Genomic DNA, 21,900 nt, shown 5'->3' with positions numbered 1-21,900 from the left:
CATATCAAAATTGGATTGTAATCGAATATAGGATAAGCATAAATAAATTAAACTTAAAATCATCAAAATATTATATATTATAATAAAATGAATTTGATATTGTATTTCATAAACAAAATGAATTGAGAATTACTTGTGTGAAACTTGAACCTATGAAATTTTAATAAAAACACAACATCAAAACCAACAATTATAGAATATAAATATAATGTAAAATTTCTAAGTGTGTGTGTATGCATGTATTAAATTGAACCAAACCGGAATATATCATATTGGATAGGAGTGGATCCATATTTGATCTAATTATAAATTAATCGAATTTAAATCACCCCCAATGGAATTGGATTCAAATTCGAATTTGGACATTCACATACCATTTGCAGCACTACCAATTCTCTTTATTTCTTTTTGTTCATTTGTTGTCTAAGAGTGCGATAGACCAGGTTGTATCATAGTTGGGCCCAGGTTCATAGGTCTCTACCTTGCACATATGGTGATGTTTAGATGCCCATTTGATGTCTTTTTACCTTTAAAATCAGGTTGGTTGTAATGGCAATATTTGCTAGACCTATTCCTCAATTTATTCTTGTCTTTTGTGGATACCATTTTTTCCCTAATCATATACTTGTGCAAGGACTTCTCAAGTAATCTCCTTGACACCTTCCCTGCATTCATCTAAATGTTTTGAGCATTTCAATTTTGAAAATTTGGCTGATCTTGGGATTTGAACTGATGGTTATGTCCAACACCTTGTGGTTTTGGTTGTTTGACATCAGTGTTGCAAGACTTGGACTGGACCAGCCAGTCAGACCAGGAACGGGAGGCCATTCTGGTTTTCTTAATACCCTGGTTTTCCAATCAAATTGGTTAAAAGCCAGTGGAACCTATATATTATGAATAAAATGCAAGTTGCAAGACTTGAATCCTGGGCAGTTGTATGCTGTATCAAAAAACAGAACTTCAGCCATCTGGCTGCCACTTAGATATGTGATATTAATCACAAAATTTATTCTTTATATTATTTATATTACTCATGGTCAAACCATTTGACCTGGAGATGAGCAAGTTTCCAGTTCTGTGTCTAGTATAAGTCTTACAACATTGCTCGACATTGCCTTAGCTAGTCGAGCATGTAACAGACTTGAAGCTGGAGAATAAACCATTGGTATGACTCGTTCTATTTCCACCTCCTTGATAGTAGAGCCAAGATCTTCCCCATCCACTTCCTTCCCCTTTCTACTATGAGCATTCATTGATGCTCATATTAATGCTTCCCTAGTATTGCGTAAGATGCTTTCATCATCACCATTAACCAGCTTGTCACTTTTACTATCTATTCACTGAGATTTGGGTTTTGTAGTTCCCAATGCCAATGCACAATATACAACAAATTCTTCAGAAATCAGAACAACATTATCTCCGGCACCACTCCTCTCCATTGCACCTTTACATGCACACCACTCACAAGAGTAGAGCTTGGATTATGAGTTACATATGCATACCAACTCTCTACAATAATCTCCCATCACTTGAATCATGTCCAAACACCATAGCATGAGTGGCATACCAAATCACAAATCCAAATCATTAAAAACTCTGACTTTTGTCAGCTCATTTGATGCACAACCAGCCCCAGCACTCCAATAGTCTAGGAGTTTGGCCAAATTGCCATGAAGCCTCTTTTAAGATTTGTTCAATGTCTCTAGGGAAAGCTAGAATGAATGGAAACATACAATAGTCAATAGATTAATTTCTTAATGTTCACCCTGTAGTTGGTTTCCATGGCTCCAAGACCCACTTCGCTGTAACATCCTGAAATAACACCTAGGTCTGTTCCAGCATCTTTGAACCCATGGGAAACTGGCACTGCTCTCCCTCATTGGTCCTTCATCTGGGAAGACACATCCTTCACCAATCACTTTCTGCAGTCACCCTCCATTGCCAACTCACAACTACAGATGGAATTGAGCCCTATAATCCCAATTAAGACCTACTTCCAAACCATATGCATGAACCACCACCTTAGATAACAAGATCCTCACATTGTAAAATGAACAAAAATTCCTAATAGGACAGAACTGGAGTCTGAAACTTTAAGCTTCAGCTAATATACCATGTAAGAGATATATACACTCAAGAAGGCAGTATACATGGGGATTTAATAGTCCCTTCAAGGAAGAGTGTCTTAATGCTCAAATAGGAGTGTAAGTTGGACACCCGGTTTAAAGAATTTACACAGCACTAGGCTCAGGCCTCGGGTTGGACCCATTCAAATTTTAGCAAATCCTCAACCCAAGTCAGCCCAAGTTGCACATCTATGCTCAAAAGCACGGTTTATGGGATTCAGTGGCAAGTAGATTTTAATTTCTGAGGCAACAATATTCATGAGTTCAACCAATCCACTCTATGTCTAATCTGACGTGCCAAAGAATTTGGCACTAGTATTATGGCTTGAGTAATGACAAGAGAAAGGAGGGAAAAGATAAACCCAACCAAGAATTTTAATAATGATTGCCAACCATTGTCATGAATATCAAATAAAATTCCATTGCCAACTAAAGAATGCATATCACCTTGCTGGGATCATCCAACTTCAGAAGATACTTGCAGATAATCTTTGCCACAAATTAGGCTAATGTGTTACCAAAATTGGTGTAATAGATATGGTTTTGGGGTTTTTTTATATAGCATTAAACATAATAGAATGGTGAAACAGGATATAAGGCTTGGAAGATGATGACAATGATAATATGATTTTTGGATTTTAGCAATTCTTCTTGGGCAGGCTAGAATAATTCAAGAAATATTATTAATGGTCAATTGGTCACTAAGAACAGCTAGTTGAATTAAAACTTAATTTATTTTTCCTTGCGGTTATATTAATGATTTAACTATATGTTATGGTAGTGCAGTTCATTATAAATTGTGCTTTTGGTTTTCCTTTTCAGTTAAAATTCTGAAACACATAGGCCTACTAGATACAAATATTTAGGCACATATATTGTAAGTAGGTTTCTTTAATAAATAAATTAAAAGAAGGATATTTTTTATGCTAACACGCATATAAACAAAAGGACCAAATCCACCTATTTCATTACTTTAAAAACCAAATGTTCTTCTGGAAACTTCAGAACAGTGCTAGTAAACAATGCCTTTATGCAACTCCCTAAATTCATCACCCTACAAACAAGGTCAAACCCATGAAAAGAAAATGACCAAATATGTTTTGTAATATGTCTTTCCATGGATCCCACTGTGTTTGTGGGCCAAAGAATTCAAAGGATTGCATGGATAATTGTTTACTAACATTACTCAGAACTTTATTAAAACCCTTACAAGTTTGATTTGATCTTTGTCATAACATGTATTGTATCATCTACCAAATAGCCACGAATCTCTCTTCCACCCCCCCCCCCCCAAATAGCCACGAATCTCTCTTCCACCCTTACAAACCATAGCCACAGATATCGACTTTTTTTTTAGAATCAATAAGTGTGTTCACCAAATAAATTGAAATCCATCATGTTCAGGAAACCAATATCAAGGTTTATCACCTTTGCTGCAGAAACAGCAGCTTCACCTAGGTGGGCGCGGAAATCACTAAGAACATTTGGCTGCATCAATGAAGATTTTGTTACAAGCTAAAGATACCAAAAAAAAAAAAAACTAAAACAACAATATGGAAATCAAACAATACTGCTGGTGCTTCTTCAATAATTTTCTGGTGCCTCCTCTGCAGGCTGCAATCTCTCTCATAGAGATGTAGAACATTACCGTGTTTGTCCCCAAATATCTATGTCATCAGGCAGATTTAAAGAGAATTGATAAATTACAACGTGCATGAAATAGAGCAAAACTTTTTCTATCAGAAAACAGCAATATAAGCTTGTCAAAGGTTTAAACAGAAAAAAAAAAAACAGTTAATGAAATTGCAAATTCTTTAAAAAGAAAAAATAAATAAAAAGGAAACAGAAGGATACTCTGGTTTGGCAGATATAACCATATATTATGGACTAACTGCAGCAAAGCCACTTAAAAGTATAACAATATTGAAGAACACTACCTGAACTTCTATATGTCTTGGTTGAGTAATATATTTCTCTAGTAAGATGGTATTCATGCCAAAAGATGCAGCAGCCTCACGTTGTGCTCCCAAAAAAGATTCAACAAATTCATTTGGACTTTGCACAATCCTCATACCCTGGGATAATATTAAAAATTCATGTAAATAATACTGGAGAGAATTTTATCTGAACCAATATCTATATCTGCAAATGAACCAAAATTACAAATACTGAAAACATGAATAAAGAATAAGTGAGAAAAGTTGAAGAAAATGAACAAAAAATCTAAAACAATGAAAGAAAAATACAATACAAGTACTATAAATATGCATAAAACAGAAGTGAGAAAAGTTGATGAAAACGAACAATCAATCTAAATCAATGAAGACCAAATCCATAATTGTCCAAATGAGGATGCACATCTCACCATACAAATGGATACATTGGTCATATTCTCCTTATTGGAGACATCGCAACATCATTGCAGAAATCAAAAGGGAAGAAACAAAGAGTAACCTGTCTTGCTCCCATAGAACTACAAGAGGACAATTTTTTTTTTCTTGTTATTCCTATCCAGAACTTTAGTAGCAATGCAGAAAACACATTGTGATGGTTATTTTCTTTTTTTTTTTTGGGAGGGGGGTTGTTGTACGGTGACATTGAATTGTAAGATGTGGCTTAGTTCTTTTAGCTCTCCTCTCAGGTGATATCTTATCACCTTCCTCTTGTATTTGCTTTTTAAATCCTTTTTCTTTTATTATTCAAAAAAAAAAGCAGAAAAATATGTCAGAATACAGCTGTCACCATACAACAAAACCAATTCCAACAATTCCCCTCCCCAGCTTAGCTAAAAAATATTTTCAACTCCATAATTATTACCATTTTCAGCATTCAGCTCAAACCAGTAAGAACCATCCAATATGGTTTAGTGGAATGTGGGCTAAGGATTTTGTTTTTGGCTATGGTAGGGTTGGCATCAGGGAAGCTTGCTATCCTGCTCCATGGCAGCTGGTACTAGATGGGACCTGGTCTATTATCCTTTTGGCTTAGGGCGGTACTGGGTTTCTTGAGGGGGTTTAGAGGTTGGACGAGACTTGTCCATAATTTAACAACAGATATGGGATTAAACAGAATGGAATGGTGAAACAGGACTCGTGTTGCCAACCCCATATAGTTGGGATAAGTCTAGGATGATGATGATGTATTTGTGTTTCTGCATCTTGTTTAGCCTTCCTCATCTGATATTTCCTTGTTTCTTTCATACCATTTTCCTTCTCTCCTTGACAGATTATCATTACCATGAGAGAGAGAGAGATGGTTATTCTAATGTGGTAAAAATAGTCATATACACATTGCATCTTAGTACATTACTGATCTTATGAAAACTAGAAGGCAGCATAAATAATACACATGGACCATTCATTATACCCTGCTTTCACAATATCGGTGAGATTTGGCAAAATTCCCCCATTTTGCTAAGTGGTGATGGGAAATTTTCCAAGAATCTTTTCTTTTTTCCTAATATCTCCTATATTTCAGTGATATTTCAGATTTCATTGATAGATTGTATATTTGAGGTTTAAATTTTTAGAATATTATTAAATTTTTTTATATATTTCACTAAAATCATCATACATTTTATAATTTCCTAAAAAAACAAATAGGGATTCGGTGATTGGATAATTTGCTTACAATTTTGATATGATTCAATTAATAAATCATTATAATTCAAAATAAAAAGGAAAAAAGTGCAGAACTACAAAAGAGGGTTCTAAATCCAATCAAAACATATAGTAACAAAAAAGACAAAAGTCAAAATGACAAGTAAATGACATATTTGATGAAGAGAAGGCTAAAAGATTAAAAGGGAGACAGAGAAAAATGCCTATTTAAATCTCTTAATCTTCTCTTATTTGATTTACACAATTGTTTGCTATGTTTTTTTATAATTCTTCTAATGATTCCTTAATGGTTTATTAATTAATTCCTGTTTTTAGAAAAATTCCCCATCTCTACATGCTAAAATGTCCATCAATGTCAAAATTGTGAACAATTATTTATACCATGTCAACAATACAACAAGTATCATCTATCAAATGGTCAGTACAATTCAAATACAAAATGCTAGTTGTGTTGACTAGAGACAGAGATGCTTAAATTGGATTTTGGATATAACATGAGTAGCAATGTCAATGGTTCAAGTTAAATGGTAAACCTAACCAATCCAACCTTATAGGACCGGGATCAGGACAGCCTTGGTCTGGTTCAGTTTCAGTGAGCCTAACAGCCCTAGCCTGCATTATGTTCAGGTTAAGTCAAATACATACCAAACCCGACTCATTGACATCCTTAAGTCATAGTTTTGCCTTCATTTACATCTTGCTCTATGTGTTTACTTTGCTGGTTTATACATTAAAGTCATAGTTTTCAAGGCACCAAGGCGAGGCTGGGCATCAAGGGGGCGCCTTGTCGCCTAGGCGGTAGTCTTTTTTTATATAGAAAATATAGATCCTAGGGTAGTTCCCTAGGTACCATAGCCATATTTCCTTAATAATTATTCATAATTTTCATAAGAAAAGTATAGAGTTCATGTTAAAGTATAGAAAATCAACATATTCATGAGAAGGAAAAAAAAGGAAGGAAAAGAAAATTAAAAAAAGATAGTAGTAGTAGTAGTAGTAGTAGTAGTAGTAGAAAATCAACAAACATTTAGCAATGTTTGTATTGCTTATTGGTTCTTCCATACAACATTTAGCAATGTGTTGATTAGACAAAATTTTATGTTCTTCCATACTTATTGGTTCAGGTTTTAAAGTCTCTAAGGGTTCAATACAACATTTAGCAATGTTTGTATTGATTAAATCCTAACAAATAAGAAAATAATAAAAACAAATTACTATATAAACACACAAAATGAGTATTTTAGTTTAACAGTGCCTATTTTATAATTATAATGTCAAAAAATAAAGAATAAAAAAGTATTTTACAATACATAGTACAAAACTACTAGGCGATTAGGTGAGGCGAGCCTCAAAGGGTGCCTTGTTGCCTAGGCGGTCGCCTTGACAACTATGACTAAAGTACATGGAGATACTTTAGTGATGTTACAGTATGTAACTAGGTTATGAATGTTGTATGTAACTTAGTTATCAATATAGCCTTTAGTCTTCACTAAGAACAGGGTTAGTGTTCATGGGGCAGCTGGGCAGGGCAGGGTGGTATAAGTTGGGACTTTATAGGGTCAGGGCATGTTTCATCATCCTATGTCATTAAGTTGGGCCATTAAGTCAGGTTGGACTTGGTAACAGATTTCTTGATGTCAAGTTTAGGTTAAGGCAAACCCAAACTGAACCTGACCTGTTTATATCCCTAGACATAAATAAAGGGAAGAGGTGATTTCAGTATAAATAGTTTTTGAACTTTTTATAAGGGTGCGTCCATGGAATGAAGCCTCCAAAAAGTTTCCATATTATAACAGTGAAGATATAAGAAACATTAATGAATTCATGTTGATGAAAGACCAAGGATAAGCACACCTTTCCTCCACCTCCATGGGTTGGCTTAATCAAGATAGGATATCCTATCTTGTCTGCTTCTAACTTCATAAAATCAATATCTTGTTCATCTCCATGATATCCAGGCACAAGTGGTACCCCAGCTGCACCCATTATCCTCTTTGATGCACTAGTAAACACCAAAGAAGGAAAATATGCAAGAAAAAAGAATAAAAGGAAATCAAAAGGCAATAACAAATATCTATATAAATTAGGGAAGAAATAAGTTTAAATTTACTGATAAAAGATATGGTTGATATATATGTGCATAAGGAGAAGAGAAGAATGATAAGAATAATCAAGTAAAGGGGCATATAACATGCATTAACGAGCAATAGGCACATAGCAAGCCAACTAACTAACTAAGTGCATGTCTATAATGTGTTTATGTGAAAAGTATATGTATCAAAACACATACATACAGAGGAAGAAGAACATTATTTATACCTTTTATCACCCATGTCCCGAATTGCAGATGCTGGAGGTCCAATAAATGTAAGCCCCTCAGTTTCACAAAGCTGAGCAAACTCAGCACTCTCGGATAGAAAACCATAGCCAGGGTGTATAGCCTAAATATAGAAAGAAGCAATACTGAAAAGCAAGTCTTTGTAAATGCTTTACTTCTAATTAATCTCTTGTATCTAGCAAAGTTACCAAGTTGCTTCCAACCTACGATGACCAAAGTTGAGCTGATGAAGATACAAAGAGGTTACTCACAACAAAATGCCCAAATGTGCATGGAGTAAAGTCACTCCATATTTCAAGATACAAAATCACTGTGAATAATGAAATGTGAGAGATTTTATGGAAGAAAAATCAGGATGTAATGCATGACAATCTAAACAGGAAGGGGGAGATCATCCCAATAACATGGTTGCTTAAATGGTGGCTTCACAAAATGGAAACAAGAAAGGAAGAAAGAGAAAGAAGAGAGGGAAAAAGAAAGGGGAAAAGGTGGATAACAAGGAGAGCCTCACTAGTTAATCTCCAACCCACAGATTAGAATTTCATCAACCAAAAAGAAAAGTGATAAAGTTGAAAGGGAAAACAAATTTATCATTCTGAAAGAAAGAGAGTACAATGTCTAGTTTTTAATTATAAAAGTCAATCCTTTAAGGCAAATAAACCTTGATTAATGCAACAAAAAATCACATGGAACTCTAAAAAGATATATATGTATTATGAAGGTATCTACATAAATGTATATATAAATAGGTGTATGCATTGAGTATCTAATGGTTCCCATACTGTTGGCTCCAAATAGTTGGGATAAGGCTTTGCCAAGATAGCTTAGAAATGATTCTCATGCTAACTGTTGCAGTCATCTCTTTCTTCAAAATGCCCAGATAGGATGGGCCTGATTTGTGGGATCAATGTAAAATCCTCTTGCATTAAGCCTATATGATATGGAGGCCTTTTTAGGCCTAAACCTGTCAGCAAGCAGATACAGCCCAATCCTGTTGCATCAATAGCCTGCTTCAACTTATCAAGTTTTGGAGAGAGAAATAAAAATGAACAAATTAAAAATAATAAAAAAAACAATTTAGGGGTGCAAGTCAGGTTTTCGATCTGAAGAATTTCAACTACGTGGGCTAGAACCCATTGAAAATTTAACAAATTCCCAACCTGACCTAATCCAAGTTGCACATCTAGTAACAATGACAAATAATTACAGTACTCAAACTTTCAGAACCATGAAGCCCCTGTGAGGAATGCAGATGACTTGCTTATAGTAAAGAAATTGTTTCTTATTGCCCGCAGTCTTCTTTGCCTTGCATTGCCTTGTTACTTGGGATAAGTTTAATTTCCAAGAATGTAGTCTCACATCATCTCTAATTTTTAGATCTGCTCTAGCCCATTTTCCAAAGGGAAAATTGTCATATCTCGATCCCTGATACAGAAACTTAGGTTAGCACCTACTCAATAGTGACTTAGGTATATGCTCCTGTTTATATTGCCAATTTTTATTTGCATTACCTGAGCAACCACAATCTCCTTAAGTAGCAAAGGCCATGTCTATGAAGAAAACCTTCACAAATACAAATACATATGCATATATACTTATGACTTATGAGTGTATAAATATATGTGCATCTATCTGGGCCTGCATAATACAAGTGTGCTTTGAGCATTTGGTAGCTTGGTGTATATCCAAAGCAATCCAAACCCACCATCAAAGGAATTTTATATGATCGTCCCACCATGAATCCTGCTTTCCCATAAGATCAGAATTCATCTCTTAAGAAAAAATGGCAATATTACTAACCAAGCCACCAGCCTGGAGGATTTTATATGATCGTCCTGATGGTAGAGTGGTCATAGGCCCTCGTTTAATCCTCAACATGTTGGAATATCCAATGGCCATGTGACAAGCCACATGTTGATGGAAGATGATTTTATGGTTATCTCCATGCAACACTCTCACACAATCATTCATTTTAAATTATTACTTATTTATTTATTTTCTATAAAAAAATAAATTTATTTGATTGTTTATTTGAAAATGTTTTTATGCATGGAGATACCAATATTGCTGGATTATTCTGGATCCAAATTCCAGCTCTTATTGGGTCAATGAATATCCATTTGACCCAGTCTAGACTGGATGACCATGTGGATAGATCCTTGGTTAGTATGAGACATTTGTCTCAATCTAGAGAGGCCTTGACTTGGTCTTCCCTCCAAACGTTCAAGTCGGTTACGCTCCCTCCTCAAAACAAGGAAGGGAACGTTGGGGAAAGACCTATATATATGGCTATCACAAAGATAGCAGAGTGTGCAAAATCAAAGATAACTTGGAAGGTCAAGCAACCTCCAAATATCGGCTCCATCCAGATTTGACAGTTCTCTCTTGCATTTTGTTTGAGAGATAGGTGTCTTGAATCCTGTATTGTGCAGCTACTCTTATTCTCTCTTTGTATGCAGGTTTGATACACCAAGATCTCAGTTGTTCACCTCTGCATCTACTCGGTCCTTCACCGGTATTAGAGCCAAACATTGACTGGCACAGTTTTCTGAGTGTAGCCACGCCACACCGGATAGCACCCCATCTTTTAAGCTTCAAAAAAGGGAGAGGAGAGAGAATACAACTAGTTCGAGAGTTTCCTCCTTTCTCCACCGAAGCACTGTTCGAGGGTTTCGTCAGCTCTCCCATCTGCGCATCTGTTCGAGCCTCCAACTGTAGTTATTCACTGTGAAGAAGAAGAACTAGATCGAAGTTTTCTCATCATCCTCCACCGAAACCCTGTTTCAGGTCTTCTTTCTTCTTCGTCGAGATACAAACAAGCTCCAACAGCTGCTCATTATTATTATTCTTGCTTCGGCGACTCGAAACGAATAGAAACTCTAGCGACTCCAAACCTGGTTCCAGTTTCCTTATTTTTTTTGTGTTCGAAAGAGACGCCTATTCGAGTTTTCTCAGAAAGATATATGAATTTGCTGCTCGAAGAACTGCAAAATTTTATCTCAGATCTGAAGTCTGAAGCAAGAAACCCTAAATAAATTCAGGGCTTTTACTGTTTTCGTTCACTACAAAACAAATCTGGTTAGATAAGGTGGATTCGACCAGTGAGCCGAACCCAAGCATCTCAAATCGGGTATTAGAGTTTTATTTATTTGCTTATTTCTCCCATTTCAATTTTTGTTCGGTTTTGCAATCGTTGATTTCTACATCTTATTAATTATCTACTATCATTTTTTTAGGCTCCAAACCACTTAGAAGTATCATTGCCGAATGCCAAAGCTGCTGCTGAATTAAAAGGAGCAGTGGGAGCTGGACAAATTAAACCTGTTGGATAACTTAGCTGCCGATTAGTATTTTTGCGTAAACAGCTAAGTACTTTATTTATTTATTTTTGGCCTTCGAACTTGAGTGACAGTCTCATAAAATACAGCCAGTTGATACCTGTATTTGCTTTATTTATTTTCGAATATTCTTGCTATTTTGAACAATGTCTTCTACTGCCTTATCCCAAGAACTCAGTAAAATTGAGAAACTGAATGGCACCAATTATGCTCTCTGGAAACGTAGGATTAGAAGGATACTTGATGAAGAAAATGTTGATTATGTTTTAGATAAATCTATTCTTGCTAAACCTGCTGATGATGATTCCTTGATTGTAATTCGTGAATTTCAAAAATGGGAAAAAGATAATAGAAAGGCAAGAAATTGTTTGTTAACTTTTATGGAGCCTGACATAGAGGTTGTATTTAAAGAATATAATAATGCTAAAGATATGTTTGAAGCCATTAAAGAAACATATGGAAAAATAATTGAAACCTATGTTCAATTGTTAATTGAAAAATATTATGGCTGTGAAATGAGAGAAGAGGATTCTATAGTAGATCGTGTTAGTAAAATGAATGTGATTACCAAAGAGTTGGCAACCACTGGGAACCCTATTCCTGAGAAAATTCAAGTCTCCACCATTTTTAATAGCTTCCCATCTTCTTGGAATTCTGTAGTAACAACTTTAAATCTATCCGGAAGAGAAGTTAGCATAAAAAACTTACCTACCTTGTTAGGATTAGAGGCTGAAAGGAAGAGGAAGAAATCCCAACCTTCATCCTTAATGGTTACTCCCAAACCAACTGAAACTTCCCAAATGGCTTAAAAGCCTAAGGGCAAGTTTTTCAAAAATAATAATGGGAGGAAATTTAATAAGAAATTTAAATTCTCAAAAGGATTCAAGAAGACTAAGGGTAAACATTGCTTTAATTGTGAAAAACAAGGCTATACAAAATATAATTGCCCCGAATGCAAGAAGAATAAATCAAACAATGAAAAGGGAAAAACTGAAAAGAAAGACATAGTCTGTGCAGTCTCTGAATCCTACTTTGTTGATTCTGATTTTTCTGATTGGTGCATAGATTCTGGCTCCTCTAAGCATATTTGCAAAACTAAAGAAATGTTCCTGGAACTGAAGGAAATGAAGACAAGAGAACACAGAATTTTTATGGGAAACAACACCTACACTGATGTATTTGGAACCGGAAAAGTGAAGATCCCCATAAATGAGAACACAAATTTAATCCTTAATGATGTATTGTATGCACCTAATTTTGGGAGAAATTTATTGTTTGTACCTCTGTTAGATGAGAAGGGTTTTGATGTACGTTTTAGGGGAGGAAAAGTAACCATAGGAAAGCATGGTAGAGTTTTAATGTTTGGGAATAAGTCTGATGGATTGTATCATTTGACTATTAATAAAGTTGATGCTCTCTCTAGTTATGATTGTACTTATCATGTGAATGAAAATGCGTACATATGGCACATGAGACTTTGTCACATAAACAAAGATAAAATGATGAGAATGAGCTCCAATGGCTTAATTCCCAAAATAGAAATGAATTTCAATTATTGTGAACCATGCCTTAGTGGGAAAATGACTAAGCTTCCTTTTAAGAAAGGAAAGAAATCAGAGGAATTATTGGCTATAATACACTCTGATGTTTGTGGCCCTTTGAATGTAAAAACACATAGGGGTATGGAATATTTTGTAACTTGTATAGATGATTCCTCCAGATTTGGCTTTGATTAAAAGAAAATTAGAAGTGTTAGAGAAATTTAAAGAATATAAAACACTTGTAGGAAACCAATTGGGTAGAAAAATAAAAACTCTTAGGAGTGATAGAGGTGGAGAATATATCTCTAACCTATTTAGTGACTTTTGTACACAAAATGGAATCATACACCAATTAACCATGTCCTTCATGCCACAACAAAATGGAGTGGTTGAACGGAGAAATAGGACTTTGTTGGATATGGTGAGATCAATGTTATCTCACTCAAGTCTAAGAACACACTTTTGGGGAGAAGCCTTAGGTACTGCTGTATCCATTTGACGAATTGCTCTACCATAGAGCTCTAAATGGTCACGGAAGGAATTCATAATGTCCTCCCTCGGGTCAGGTCTAGTGAGATGTGTCTGAGCCACAATAGAAATGGGGGGCTGATTCTCCCGAGTAGCCATGTTGGCCATGTGATGTTTCTTTGTACTTTGCTGTTCGTACTTCTTATTCACCTCTGAACCTTGCTTCTTAGTCAATCTTGAGCCCATTTTGGTTTTCCATGAAGATCCCAACAGGTATCTTTGGTGTGTCAGAGTTTCTGGCAATGAGTGCACCACAATTTTTCCTTATCTTCTGTTTTTTTCTGGAGATCTCCTTTCCGGGAAGAAGATCCCACACCAGTAGATACACCTCCTTTTGCAACTAACACAACAGCATCCCCACCAGGGTTGTTCATCAAATTTCTCCTGCTTTCTTCCGATTGTACAAGAGAATAGACTTCTTGAACAGAAGGGAGATCCTTAGAGCTGAGAATCTGAACCCTGATAGATTCATACATAGGATTCAGACCATGTAAGAATGCAAACACCCTTTGCTGGGAGACAAGCTGTTTGAAATTCTTAGCATCCTCATCACACTTCCAATCCACACTCTGGTAGTGATCCAACTCCTTCCAGACAGATGTTAAGTCAGAGTAATAGACCGATAAACACCTCTCCCCCTGTCTACAAGTAGAAGATGATGCCTGCAGTTGATAAATTTTGGCATAGTGTCGCAATTCTGAATATGTAGACTTTGCTTGTTCCCAGATTTCATTCGCTGTTTCAACCCATATGAAATTCTTCCTGATTTGAGGTTGCATGGACACCAAGAGCCAGGACATAACAATACTGTTCTCCTGATTCCATCTATCATATTCAGCACTCCCGGAGGATGGTTCTTTTATCCTCCCATTAATATAGCCTATCTTCCCCCTTGCAGTGATGTATAATTTGATCCCTCTTGACCACTCCAGGTAATTTAAACAATCAAGAGGGACAACAGCCATGGGAAAGGATAGGTCACCCCCACCCATTCCATTCAGCATTGAGGAAACTCTAGATGTGGCTGAATCTTCACTGCCCATGATATTTGAAGAAAAGGTTGAAACAGCAACCAAAAAAGGCACAGCCGTACAAGACTATTTCAGAGATAGGTCCTTCTGACCACCGGTTTCATTGAGAACAAAAGAAAGAACACTGCTGTTGCAGTACAAGAACAGGTCCTTCTAACCTACAGCTTCACTGAGAACAAATAACAAACTGAACACTGCTGTTGCAGTACTGAAACAGGTCCTTCTGACCTACGGTTTCACTGAAACAAGTCTGCACACTGCTGTTGCAGTACAAGAACAGGTCCTTTTGACCTACGGCTTCACTAAGAACAAATAACAAACTGAACACTGCTGTTGCAGTACTGAAACAGGTCCTTCTGACCTACGGCTTCACTGAAACAAGTCTGCACACTGCTGTTGCAGTACAAGAACAGGTCTGAATGACCTACTTAGTAGGGCTTAATAAGATTGATGTTGAGTAGACAATCAGTCGGCTAAAACAGACCATCAACAGTCCATAATACCAACAACAAAAAAGTTTGAATACAGTTACTGTGTTAAGGAATACAGTCGCCTAACAGTAGGGTAGCCGAACAGTTCAGCAAACAATGGGTATCCGAACAAACAAGGATGATAGTCCACAAACAATAGGCATCAAACAGTAGGCATCAAACAGTTCATCAGTCGAACAGACAACAGTAGGGTAGCCGAACAGTCATCAAACAGTTCAGCAAACAATAGGCATCCGAACAGACAAGGATGATAGTACCTCATTTAGTTTCAGATGATAGTCTCCCTTATGGTAAACCAAAGCTCCTTCTACGAATCCTCAAACAATAGGCAGCCGAACAGAAGATGAGCAATTTCTGGGCTAGAAGACGAAAAGACTCTGTAACTTCTGGGTTGAACTGACTTCACCAGATCAGGAGTTCGATTGGAGACAGCACTGGATGCAACAGTAGTTAGCTTGACACCACCCTTCAGGCCTGGACGACCAGCTCTGATACCATGTTGAGCAAGAGCAAGTGAAGAGAGGAGGGGAGAAGAGAGAAAAGAGATGAGTTGAGTGACTGAAAGCCCTCCAGAACTTAGGGGGCGAAAGAATGATTTTATTATTTATACTAGTACAGTCGAACAATATGAACAGAGGAGAAATTACAACAATACCCTTATGGTACTAAATCTGAATACATAAACAACTGACAACATATTCTAAATAAGGTTCCAACTAAAGTTAATAGCTTAATGCCCCATGAAATGTGGACTGCTAGAAAACCAGACCTGACTGACATTAAAATTTGGGAGGCTAGTGCTTATGTAAGAGTGCCAAAGCAGTAAAGAAGCAAGTTAGATAACAAGAGTCTAAGGTGTACCTTTATAGGGTATAGTGATAATAGCAAAGGGTATAGATTTGTTAATCATAAATCTGATGAAACAGTTGAATTAATAGAAAGCAGGGATGTTGTTTTTCTAGAAGATCAAGTTGAGGATAATAAACAATTACCCAACTTATTTGAAATAAATAAAGAAATTATAGAAGTTGAGACTGCACCTGATAGACAGGTTTCATCTAATAATGACACCTTAGGTAGAATTCAAAGAGAAAGATTCCCTTCATCAAGATTAAAAGATTATTATACCTACTTGAATGAAAAGTCTCTTGATGATCCAATTGACTTTGAAGATACTATGGATGCACCTGATAAAGAAAAGTGGTGTGAAGCCATAGAAGAAGAGTTAGACTTAATAAATAAAAATCAGGTTTGGGAATTAGTTGATTTACCCAAGAATAGGAAACCTATAGAGTGTAAATGGATATTAAAGAGAAAACTCAATGTTGATGGGTCTATAGAAAAATATAAGGCAAGATTAGTAGCAAAAAGGGTACACCCAAGTAGAAGGGATTGATTATGAAGAGACTTACTCTCCAGTTGCCAAGTTTACCTCTATTAGAATCCTAATGTCCTTAGTTGCCTTTTTGGACTTAGAGTTGTGCCAATTAGATGTTAAAACTACTTTCCTCATTGTAAACTGAATGAAGAAATACACATGACTCAACCCAAAAGTTATGTAATAGAGGGACAATAAAATAAAGTGTATAAATTAAAAAAATCATTGTATGGTTTAAAACAGTCCTTTAGGATGTGGTACCATACCTTCCATGAAGCAATCTCTAAACTTGGATTTATACCTAATCCGTTTGACCATTGTGTTTATTCTTTGAATAGTGGGAGCAGTTTTGTTGTTCTTTCATTATATGTAGATGATATTCTTATTGCTGGAAATGATGTGTCTATGATTAATGAAACTAAAGGTTGGTTAAAAACCAACTTTGAAATGAAAGACATGGGTGATGCTAGTTATGTACTTGAAATTAAAATAGAAAGAGATATGAACTCTAAAACCTTAACTCTTTCACAAGAGCATTACTTAAAGAAAATTCTAAAGAAATTTATTATGAAAGATTGTAATGGAGTTGAAACTCCAATTTGTAAAAGAACCAAATTAAGTAGGGATATGGCTCCCACTAATGATGAAGAAATAGAGAAAATGAAGTATAGACCCTATGCTCAAGCTATTGGTAGCTTGATGTATGCCATGCTTTGCACAAGACCAGATATCTCATATGTTGTAGGTCTTGTTAGTAGATACCAAAGTAACCCAGGTAAAACACACTGGAAGTCTATTAAAAGAATATTTAGATATTTGCAGTTAACAAAATACTTCAAATTAACCTATCATGCAAATGATTTAGAGTTACTGGGTTATTGTGATGCTGATTTTGCAGGTGACCCGGATGATAGAAAATCCACAACCGGGTACTTATTCCTCTTAGGAGGAGGTGCTGTCTCATGGAAAAGCAAGAAACAAAGCTGTGTAGCTAAATTCACCATGGAAGCTAAGTTTATCTCTTGTAGCTCCGCGGTATCTGAAGTAGTTTGGATTAGCAGATTCTTAGAAGAACTCCGAATTCCTAATGTGCCAATAGGAGCTGTAAAGATTTTCAATGACAATCAAGCTGTTATTAAGACAATTAAAAATGGTGAGATCGGCCCTAAAGGGAAACACATAGATCTCCATTACCGGTATTTATATGATGTCTACCAATGGAATGAGATCCTGGTAGAATATGTGCCTACAAAAGATATGATTGTCGACCCTTTGACTAAACCCATTGCAATTACAAATTATGTAAGGCACGTTAAAGCAATGGGGTTGGTTGGCACTTATTCATCTCGGGCCTAACTGGCCAAGTGGGAAATGATGGTAGAGTGGCCATAGGCCCTCGTTTAATCCTCAACATGTTGGAATATCCAATGGCCATGTGATAAGCCACATGTTGATGGAAGATGATTTTATGGTTATCTCCATGCAACACTCTCACACATAATCATTCATTTTAAATTATTACTTATTTATTTATTTTCTATAAAAAAATAAATTTATTTGATTGTTTATTTGAAAATGTTTTTATGCGTGGAGATACCAATATTGCTGGATTATTCTAGATCCAAATTCCAGCTCTTATTGGGTCAATGGAAATCCATTTGATCCAGTCTAAACTGGATGGCCATGTGGATAGATCCTTAGTCAGTATGAAACATTTGTCTCAATCTAGAGAGGTCTTGACTTGGTCTTCCCTCCAAACGTTCAAGTCGGTTACGCTCCCTCCTCAAAACAAGGAAGGGAACGTTGGGGAAAGATAGGTGTCCCGGATCCTGTATTGTGCAAAATCAAAGATAACTTAGAAGGTAAAGCAACCTCCAAATTTCGGCTCCATCCAGATTTGACAGTTCTCTCTTGCATTTTGTTTGAGAGATAGGTGTCCCGGATCCTGTATTGTGCAGCTACTCTTATTCTCTCTTTGTATGCAGGTTTGATATACAAGATCTCAGCCGTTCACCTCTGCATCTACTCGGTCCTTCACGTCCCACCATGAATCCTTGATTGATTGCACAGTATAAGTCATTCTACAAGTTGAACCTTACCAGGAACCCACTAAGTGGGAGTTGGAATCCTTGAACAGGCGAGTCGAGATTAGTCTATGTCTTCCATGTGCTCAACACAATAATTTTAGAACGGATGAATTGATGAATGTATGCAAAATCATTATTAAAGAAACTACCTACACTAAGGGGCGTTCGTCAATGTGTATGATTTTTCTTTTGAGTGCCAAGTTAGGTATAAATGTGTTTTAATAAGTCTCCTTGTAATTGCAAATATGAAACAAAATTCTTCATGTCTCGCAATTGTGATTATTTTAACAGTGACAAAAACTAATATAAAGATAATGCTATATGAAACTGGCAGGCACAATCAGAAGAAAAGAATAAAGCAAATCTTAGTTAGGGAAACGTCAAATATATTACTTGTGCACCAGTACGAGTTGCAGCTTCAATGATCGCCGAAGCATTCAAATAGCTCAATCGAGCCGGAGGCGGCCCAATTCGAATAGCTTCATCCGCAGATTTTACATGAAGGCTTTCTTTATCTGCATCGCTGTAAACTGCTACAGTTCGAATCCCCAATCTCTTGGCAGTTTTCATAATTCTACAAGCGATTTCTCCTCTGTTGGCGATTAGAATTTTCTCTATGCATGGCTTCTTATTCTCCGATGAGGAGGCCAACGTTTTTCTCTGCGACAGTATATGGTACTGCCCCAGCGAATTTAATCGGATTCTTCGACGAATTATGGAAGTCATTAGCGCCATTTTTTCCAGTTCGAGCTCTCTCCGCACTCCGCTGAGCGCTGATATACGGGAGGAGAGATTTGACGACGATAAGTACTATCTTGTTGGAGGCTATACATGAGCTGGTGCTTGCGTGGAAGAAGAGTTCAGATAAAGAGCATATTGGTTCGGTAGGTAGACCCACGTGTGCCCGTTGCTAACGTCAGATTGAAATCTAATTAACAGCCTCAACATTTATACCCTTCGGACACTAATCCAACGGCGAAAGAGTAGACAATGAGTAGGCAGATTATACATCTCTCAACACGAAAGATATAGGATTCGAATCGGATACATTGCATCCATTTTGAACAAGGCTGCAACTTGGGCCGGGTTGTCCCGAACCCAACCCTAACCCAACCCGAAAAAAGTTGGATTGGGTTGGGTCGGGTTGAAATTCGGGTTAGAGTTAGGGTTGAAATTCATGAATCCGATTTTACTTTGGGTTGGGTTAGGATTGACCCCTTAGCCAACCCGAACCCGACTCTATAGTACATGTAATATATAAATATAAATTATATGTAATATATAATGTACATTGATTTGTTTAGATGCATGATATTTGTATAGCCCCCATCACATAGTATCATGTATTTTTTTAAGATAATCATTTCACTTAATCCTAATAAGAAAGACTAAAACCTTAATAACATTATTTTATGTTTTTTTGAAAATTTTATTCTTCATCTCCTCTATGTTGTTTGCCGCCGAAAAAAGATCTATCGTAAGTCATAACTCATAATAAACTATAGTCATTTCTAACACTTGTTTTTTCTGAATTTTGTATGAAAAGAACAAAAAAAATATATCAACAAATAAATACTAATGAAATATAGGATTAATATATGTAGTGAAAGTTGAGTTAAGATCTAAAATCGATAAATTCTATGAGGTTTTAAGAGATGAGAAGAATGTTGGGTTGGGCCCAACCCGAGCTCAACCCAACCCAAAATTGACTTCGGGTTGGGTTGGGTTAGGGTTAAGGTTGGGGTTTAGAACTTAAGGTTGAGTTAGGGTTGGCCTCAACCCGACCAAACCCAGCCCGACTTGCAGCCCTAATTTTTAACCGTTGAATTTCGGAGAGAAATTCGAAGAGGAAGATATGCGACGCAATTTTGTAGTAAACGGATCGGATGATCCGATATACATAAATACAAATTTGATTCATTTATATTTGAATTCCAATGAAGATCACTGACATTTTATATTTGAATTCAAATTGGATCGTATCCCTCTTGGATATCTAGCGGGTTTGAATCGAATTTGGATTATAGGAGGACAATAAGAACTCGGTGGGAAGTGGAATAAATATAACAAAAAACTCCGTGGGAAGTCCCTTACAATGTAAAGCTCCATTCGGCATCTTTTTTCATGCAGGTTGTCAGTTTTTTATAAGGTTAGGTTGGGTTGAGGCTAACCCTAGCCCAAACCTAAGTTTTAAACCCCCAACCCAACCTTCAACTTGATCCACGCAACCCTAACCCTAACCCTAATTAAATTCATTCAACCCTAACCCAATCCAAACTTTGGGTTGGGTTGGGCTCAACCCAACCTTCTTCCCATCACTTAAAATCTTATAAAACTATTTAATCTCAAATCTTAACTCAATTTTCACTATTAATCCTATGTTTTACTAGTATTTGTTTGTTGATGTTTTTATTGGTTCTTTTAGTACAAAATTCGAAAAAATAAGTATTTGAAATGACTATAGTTTATTATGAGTTATGACTTATGGTAGATCTTTTATGGGCGGCAAACATTAGAGAGGAGGTGAAGAATAAAATATGTTATTAAGGTTCTAGTTTTTTCATTTGGGATTAAGTGAAGTGATTATTTTAAAAGAAAGACATGATAGCATGTTGTGAGGGCTATATAACTATCAATACATCTAAACAAATCAATGTATGATATATAATATAGAGCATATGACATACTATAGAATCGGGTTTGAGTTGGGTCGGGTTGCCCAAGGGGTCAACCCTAACCCAACCTAAAATAAAGGCACGTTTATGAATTTCAACCCTAACCCTAATTCGAGCAACAACCTGACTTTTTTGGGTTGGATCCGGGCCAACCCAGCCCAAATTGCAGCCTTACATTTTTTTTCGTCTACTCAAGTCTCGTCTTCGCACGGAAAGACACCTCCAACCAAACAGTCTGTGGGCTACCAAGTTCTTTATGTAAAGTGCAAACTATCTTTCAGAAGATCTTTCAAAAAAGACTTGCCAAACCATAGTGATTCAAAGCTGTCACAATGGATCAATGTAATATGCCAAAAAGAAGCTTAACAATATATTGAGCACAAGGTTTTAAAAATTGACTTGAAACTGGAACCGCTTTGGCCATCGATCAATAGTTCGACCATCCAGTTTGAATAGACGACCCATTCCAATAAAAAAATAAAAAATAATAATTAAAATAAAAAACAGTAAAAAGCTATTGAATGGGTCGATGGTTTGACCACCTGAGTCAGCAAGTCACTGACCAATTCAACGATTTTTTGCTAGGGACCAGGTTGGGGTAAAACAAAACTGGTTGCCTGGACAGTTCCCAGGCTAAACGGTCAGATCGTCAGGGTCAACGATGGTTTGAAAACATTGACTAAGCATCACCTTCAATTAGGAGTGTTCATAAAAAACCAAAAAACTGATCCAAATCGAGAAAATCGA

General features: G+C 36.3%; 1 protein-coding gene across 4 annotated transcripts in view; it reads right to left on the bottom strand.

Annotated features, from left to right (window-relative positions):
- MCCA (methylcrotonyl-CoA carboxylase alpha chain) overlaps positions 1 to 19,306 on the bottom strand; it is a 38,030-nt gene extending 18,724 nt beyond the window's left edge. The window contains exons 1-6 of one of the 4 annotated variants that reach the window (XM_010260811.3): positions 18,872 to 19,306; positions 8,066 to 8,187; positions 7,601 to 7,748; positions 4,064 to 4,201; positions 3,698 to 3,793; positions 3,555 to 3,614 (exon numbers count right to left, since the gene is read on the bottom strand). In XM_010260811.3, coding sequence (XP_010259113.1) covers positions 3,555 to 3,614; positions 3,698 to 3,793; positions 4,064 to 4,201; positions 7,601 to 7,748; positions 8,066 to 8,187; positions 18,872 to 19,213 — 906 coding nt within the window. In that variant the 5' untranslated portion in view covers positions 19,214 to 19,306. Of the gene's footprint in view, positions 1 to 3,554; positions 3,615 to 3,697; positions 3,794 to 4,063; positions 4,202 to 7,600; positions 7,749 to 8,065; positions 8,188 to 8,866; positions 9,058 to 18,871 lie in introns of those variants that run through there. The other 3 variants (XM_088889622.1, XM_088889621.1, XM_088889620.1) reach the window with 3 other exon arrangements.
- Positions 19,307 to 21,900: the final 2,594 nt, after the last annotated feature.

This window comes from Nelumbo nucifera, chromosome 6 (genome assembly GCF_055504915.1).
Source record: "Nelumbo nucifera cultivar China Antique chromosome 6, China Antique-T2T, whole genome shotgun sequence".
Taxonomy (NCBI): Eukaryota; Viridiplantae; Streptophyta; class Magnoliopsida; order Proteales; family Nelumbonaceae; genus Nelumbo; species Nelumbo nucifera.
The sequence above is the reverse complement of the archived record's forward strand: the minus strand, read 5'-3'. Positions and strand labels throughout refer to the sequence as shown.